This window comes from Lycium ferocissimum, chromosome 1 (genome assembly GCF_029784015.1).
Source record: "Lycium ferocissimum isolate CSIRO_LF1 chromosome 1, AGI_CSIRO_Lferr_CH_V1, whole genome shotgun sequence".
Taxonomy (NCBI): Eukaryota; Viridiplantae; Streptophyta; class Magnoliopsida; order Solanales; family Solanaceae; genus Lycium; species Lycium ferocissimum.
In genome coordinates this window covers 47,351,406-47,358,387 of record NC_081342.1, presented here as the reverse complement: position 1 = coordinate 47,358,387, position 6,982 = coordinate 47,351,406, and the positions used below count along the sequence as shown (strand labels likewise).

Genomic DNA, 6,982 nt, shown 5'->3' with positions numbered 1-6,982 from the left:
GGACTAAAAGGCGAAATACAGTAATAACTTAAGGACTAAGAGCCCGTTTGGATTGGCATATAAGTTGGCTTATAAAAATTTTTTCAATTTTTTGAGTGTTTAGTTTAAATTTAAAAATCATTTTGTGCTTAAAATAAGCTCAAAAAAATAATTTCTCCTTACTTAAATATAGCTTAAAGTTTACTTGTATAGTTATTGGCTCTTTTGTCACAACTCATTGATGCCTGATTACGTTGACTAAGAATGGCATATTAATCTTCAAGCATCACAGGTCCCAATTCACAAACCCCCCAATACACATGTACGGTTTCGATTCACCACGCCTAATCCTCCGAACCTTGCCAACACCCTAAACAAACCGTTTCATTCAAAAGTTTAGAATGCAAACTATGTCTTTGTAATAATCATTTGGTTATGCAGAAGCTAATAATTACAAATTCTGATTGATGATAAATTAGATGAGACATAAACTATACTTCTTCAGTCCAGTTTACTTGTTACATATTGACTTTACACGTTTATTAAGGAGCCAAAAATAGAATAAAAATTTACCATATTATCCCTAATTATTGTTAATTATTTAATGATTAAAATCAATTAAAGCTTATCAAAGAAAATGTGTAGCCAACTAATTAAGTTATGGGTTCCAACAATTTAACATATTCCCCATAAAAAAGTAGTGTTGTAAAAAAGAATTGAAAAATTTGACTTATTAATTACTAAGGGTAAAATAGGAAAAAAGTCGTAAATTATCTTTTGATTTTCTAAAGTGGATAAGTAAAATTGGATAACTATTTTTAGTATAGTGGATAAGTAAAACTGAACGAAGGGAGTACTAAAATAATCATAATATTTTTATATAATTTGGTTAATTGACCTACATATGAAATACAAAATATATAAACTATAAAGAGAATATTTTTTTCCTAAATAAGACTCTTTTAATGGCCACATTGTGAATGCTTTTCTGTTGCATTTGTGGGAAGGAGGTCTTCACATCCCATGGAAGAAAATTTCTTTTCGGAAAAAGTAAAAACAATTAAAAAAAAATGGGAACAAAAACCCTCACAGTCTTTAATTTATTTTTTATAAAAAAAACCAGTAAAGTGAATAGACCAGTACTTTATTGCACTCACTCTGTAGGGTATTCAAGTATTAATAAAATTGTTCTGCTATTTCTCTCTCTCTCTCTCTCTCGCAGAATCCATAGCAGTTAAGCTTCAACGCCACAAACTCCAACACCTCATAATCTTCTTCTGTCATCCTCCATTAAAAAACATTATATTTTCTGATGAATCATCCTCAACCATCACCAGCTTCCCATTCTTTTACTCTAAATAAATACTTAATCAACTTTCCCTTCTTTTACTTTACACCTTTAGAGTTGTTAGAACTAACCCACTTGCTCAATATTAGTAATTAATTAATGGACAAACTTAGGAAGTCCTTTAAATCTCTTTCCCCTGATGATACTAACACTTCAAACTCTGAAGAAGAACGCCAAGTTCTCTTGACAGAAAAAAAAAATGAGTCCTTCTTCACAATCCACATCCCCAGCAATGGATACATCCGACGCTAGGGACGTTATAGTCAAAGTTAACACCAGAGAGACCCCAAAAAATACTGAACTTTCCTCTTCTTCCAAGTCCCAGTTCAGTAACAATGGAGACAGTAAAACTAGTGGTAAAACATGGAGAGATTCCAGTTACGATTTCACCAACGATGAGGTTATGAAAGCGCAATTCGACTTTGTAACGGAGTCACCATTATCCAGAGTGGAAGAGAGTCCCATGAGGGATGTTAAGGTTTCGTTTAACGACAATCTTAACGAACCAAAACGCCGCCGTTCCAGTGCTAGTGGGGTGGCTGGAGAGGAAGTTTTGTTATGTACTTCCAGCAGCTCTTCATCCAGGAGGAAATCGAGTGTTTTGACAACTAGGACAAAATCAAGGCTCCTGGACCCACCTGACCAAGATCATAAGTCTCAGAAGATGACAATGAAATCTGGGTTTTTGGGAAAAGGCAGTGAAATTGATGAAGAGGATCCTTTTTGGGATGAAGATTTACCTGAGCAATATAAGAAGATGAAGTTTACTCCATTAAGTGTTCTTCAGTTGCTAAGTTTGATTTTGATTATTGCTGCATTTGTTTCTAGTTTAGCGATTCCAGTATTAAGGGAAAAGAGGGTTTTTGAGCTTGAATTATGGAAATGGGAGTTAATGGTTTTGGTGTTGATTTCTGGAAGATTGGTTTCTGGATGGTTGATTAGGTTGGTGGTGTATTTCATTGAGCGTAATTTCTTGTGGCGAAAACGGGTTTTGTATTTCGTTTATGGATTGAGGAATGCTGTACAGAACTGTATTTGGTTGAGTTTAGTGTTGATTGCATGGCAATCTATTTTTGATAAGAAAGTTGAGAGGGTGACCCATGGGAAGGTGTTACCTTATGTGTCTCGTATTTGGGTGTGTCTTTTGGTAGGTACATTCATTTGGCTGCTGAAAACTCTACTTGTAAAGGTGCTGGCTATGTCATTTCATGTTAACGCGTTTTTTGATCGGATTCAAGAGTCTCTGTTTAATCAATATGTGATTGAGACCTTGTCTGGGCCACCAATTGTTGAGATTGAGCACGAACAAGAAGAGGAGGAGAAAGTTATGGCGGAGGTGCAGAAGCTTCAGAATGCTGGGGCTACATTGCCTGCTGATCTCAAGGCGGCCATATTACACAACAAGAGGCCTATTGGAAAGAGCCCACCATCCGCTACCGCCAGGAGTCCTGTTTTCTCCAGTGTCATGACTAAGAAAGAAGAGGGGGGCATCACTATAGATCATCTGCATAGGCTGAATCACAAGAACATTTCAGCTTGGAATATGAAAAGATTGACCAACATTGTTAGGAAAGGGGTGTTGTCAACTCTGCATGATCAGCTACAGCATTCAACAGATGAGGAGGATGAATCTGTAGAGATCACAAGTGAAAAACAGGCTAAAGTTGCAGCCAGGAAGCTATTTAACAATGTGGCTAAGCCTGGCTCCAAGTAAGTTATTTCCTGTCACCTTTTAATCTGCGAATATTGTTTCTCGTAAGTGAGTTTTAAACCTATGCCAGCTATTTCGTTCTGGATTGTTCGTCTGTGCTTTTTGACATTGCATAGTGGGGGGGTGCTTTTCCATGCTTGTAAAGGAGAGCATCTGTAAGCTACATACTGGCATTGCAGCTTGTCAGTTGAACCTCATATTGTTGTTTGCGAGCAGAGCAATGCTAAGTGCCTGTTATTGTGAAAGCTGGAGCGTCCATTATATTCCAAGCTGTTACAGCGTGCTACTTTTCCTTTATCACTGGCTTACTTAATGTGTAATCATCAGGTTCATCTATCTGGAGGATTTGATGCGTTTTATGAGAGAAGACGAGTCTCTGAAAACAATACACCTCTTTGAAGGTGGAACTGAAGCCAAAGGTGTCAGTAAACGGGCTTTAAAAAATTGGGTGGTGAGTATATTGCCAAATTTCCACTCACTATTCTACATGACGTTTTGAGAAAGTTTACAAAAATCTCTTTTTTCACTTAATAGGAATGCAATAAGGGATATGTAGCTATTTATGATTGTCATATTAATTTCAAGGCATTGTTTACAAAATGAAGAAAAGATGGCTTAATTTCAAGGAAAGCATCCTCATTATTTTTACATTGTATTGGTGTCTGAAGTAAGAGTATCTAGAGAATCCACTAGATATGTGTTAGATGAATTTAACTAAAGCTAAATGAAAGATCCTGAATTATTACTATGATTTGTGTAGGGAACATCTGGCACAGCTTGATCTACACTTGAGGTCGTAAATTTGTTTTCTTTCTTGCAGGTGAATGCATTTAGAGAACGAAGAGCTCTTGCTTTGTCTTTGAATGATACAAAGACTGCTGTGAGGAAACTGCATCAGATGTTGAATGTTCTTGTGGCAGTAATCATATTGGTTATCTGGCTCCTTATACTGAGAGTTGCCACTACACATTTCTTGGTCTTAATGAGTTCCCAAGTTCTTCTGGTGGTATTCATGTTTGGAAACGCAGCCAAGACAACCTTTGAGGCAATCATATTTTTATTTGTGATGCACCCATTTGATGTAGGTGATCGTCTTGAAGTCGAAGGAGTTCAGGTGAGAGAATTATCCACTTTAAAGCAGTTGATAGATCTGACTGTATTATCATTTATGTAACAAAAAACACTTCTGATGTTTATGTTCCAGATGATAGTTGAAGAGATGAATATATTGACGACAGTTTTCCTGAGATATGATAACCAGAAGATCATTTATCCAAACAGTGTCTTGTCTACAAAGCCCATAAGTAATTACTATCGCAGTCCTCACATGGGAGATGCAATTGATTTCTGTATTCATATTTCCACTCCTATGGAAACGATTGCTACAATGAAGGAGAAAATCACAAGGTATCTACAAAGATGCATCTACGTACTTTGTTTCATATCTTGAGCACTAGTACTCTTTTATGACGCTGAACGCCAGCAAAGTTTTCAATTTATAGAGGAATCGGTTTTTCTTATTCTTTCACTGAAACATTGCTTCTACTGGCTGGCAATAAGGAACTCAAATTGCTATCTTGTGCTATGATATGACATTGCTCGGAATGCCTCCAGAATTGTGTTTTATGAAATAAAAGATTATTTATAATGTCATTGTAGTTTAACTAGTTGTAGCAAGTTACTGATTTTGTTTTCCAAGTTACCAATTCATTCTTTTCAACAGGTTCACCAGATAGTGTGAAAATATTTACATTGTCAATAGATATTTTAACTCATGGTGAAAAAGGTCCTTTTCACTTTGCCTCTCAGCACAAACTGATTAATGCCTCATGGATTTTGGTTTTCTCATGAATGGCTTCTGCAATTGCAGGCATGTTGACAACAAGAGTGATCATTGGTATCCAGCTCCATTAATTGTCATGAGGGATGTGGAAGATTTGAACAGAATAAAATGGTCAGTGTGGCTTTCACATACAATGAATCACCAAGATATGGGGGAGAGATGGTCAAGGAGAGCTCTTTTGGTTGAAGAGATGATAAAGATATTCAGGGAGCTCGATATTGAATATCGTATGCTGCCTCTTGATGTCAATGTTCGTAACTTGCCACCATTGTCGTCAAGCAGAACTCCCTCAAACTGGACCATTTGTGCTTAGTTGATCCTAACAAGGCAAAAGTGGTTGCAGGAGCAGTCTGCTACGGCGAGAATTCCAGTGATCAGAGGCAGATCCAACATATAAGCAGTAGGTGGATGTGCATTCCTTGTCTCAGATTCGAATTATAAATTTTTCTACTATGTATATAATATATTCTAAGAGGTGCAATACCGCATGCTTATTATAGTTAGTTGTCAGAAGTTAGCTTTTAAATATACCATGCTCAACAATCGGCTTCACTCATTTCGAGTTTTTATATTCACAAATGAAGTGCATCAGTTCTATTGATCAACAATTTTTTCAGTAAGGGCGTCTCGAGTTGGTTGATCGCAAAAAGAGGATCCTAAAAATGTCATTAGCAAGGTTTTTCTTCCATAATTGCTTGTTTGTTAGTGTATAAAAATTAAACCTATTCTAAAGGTCAAATACATAGACATCCCTCAAAATTGATTTCAGCTCCGGATTTTATTTGAGTCCGGAATCAAAGTTCCCCTAAAAAAGTGGGGTTGAACCAAAATACCCCAGGAAAAAAAAATTGTGACAAAAGTATTTTTACACTTAACTGTAACAAAGACGGTTAAGTCTTTACTGCATTAAAGAATTTTTTTTATAACGCAAAGAATTTACTGCATTATAGGAACCCAATAAAAAAAAAAAATGGTCAATTTTTTTTTTTTTTTTGGCAACACGTAAGTGTTTTTTTCATACTTTGATCAACGATTAGTCGTGTGTCAAGACTCTAAAACGTCAATATGTTATATAGAACCTGATTATTTTTTCTGAGTATAATAATGTAGGCTCAATATATCAACGATACATAAACGTTCGGATCGTCATTTTAGGGGTTGAAAGGTGCCCGAAGTAAGTTTTGTTTGAAAAATTTAGGTTTAAGTATTCTATATACATAGACGTCCATTTTTGTTTGAAGACTTGTTATCATTAGCTTAAAGTTTTTTTATTTTTGGGGTTTAGATTTAAGTATATTATTTTTTAATGGGTAACTTTATTTCGAATATACGCGATTTTTTGCGTTCGGACGTCTGGTTTATGCGATTTTTTTTTTTTTTTTTTTGCAACATACTCGAAATAAAGTTACGCATTAAAAAATAACATACTTAAGGAACACTTAGTGTTTTTTTCATAAAAAGATCGCAACTTCTTATTTTAATAAATCTTTTTTTTGCAACACTTAGTGTTTTTTTTTTCCATACTTTGACCAACGATTAGTCGTGTGTCAATACTCCGAAATGTCAATATTTTATATAGAACCTGATATTTTTTTCTGCGGATTATAATATACGCTCAATACATCAAGGATACGTAAACGTTCGGATCGTCGTTTTAGGGGTTGAAAAGGTACCCGAAGTAAGTTTTGTGTGGAAACTTTAGGTTTAAGTGTTTTATTTTTAAGGTTTTGATTTAAGCGTGTTATTTTTTAATCAAGACATAACTTTATTTTGAATATAAATCTAATTCAATTAGTGTTACACCCTCGGAAAATTTTTTCGTTGATGCACAGTGGATAGACTAACGAAGGGCACGAAGTATACGATGTTTCAATAAGTAAGAAATAGCCTTTGATGACCCTAATTAAGATTTCAAAGACATTCGAGGTAAGAGGAGAAAGTTTGCCAAGAGAAGGCAAGGCATACGATATGTATCGGAAAGGATTTACGAGTAACAAGTTAATGATGATTTAATGATGCTTTGAAGAAGAGTTATAACGTCCCTTAGATTGCTAATGAGGTGATAAACAAGTGTCAAGAAAGTTCCATAGGGATTGGAGAT

At 35.4% G+C, this 6,982-nt stretch overlaps 1 protein-coding gene across 1 annotated transcript; it reads left to right on the top strand.

Moving 5' to 3' along the window:
- The first annotated feature begins 1,192 nt into the window (after positions 1–1,192).
- Positions 1,193–5,437, top strand: LOC132054850 (mechanosensitive ion channel protein 6-like). The gene is given in 6 exon segments (XM_059446817.1): positions 1,193–1,546; positions 1,548–3,037; positions 3,366–3,489; positions 3,859–4,152; positions 4,243–4,445; positions 4,909–5,437. Coding segments are annotated over 6 exon segments (2,517 nt in total). The 5' UTR covers positions 1,193–1,426; the 3' UTR covers positions 5,195–5,437.
- The last annotated feature ends 1,545 nt before the right edge of the window (positions 5,438–6,982 follow it).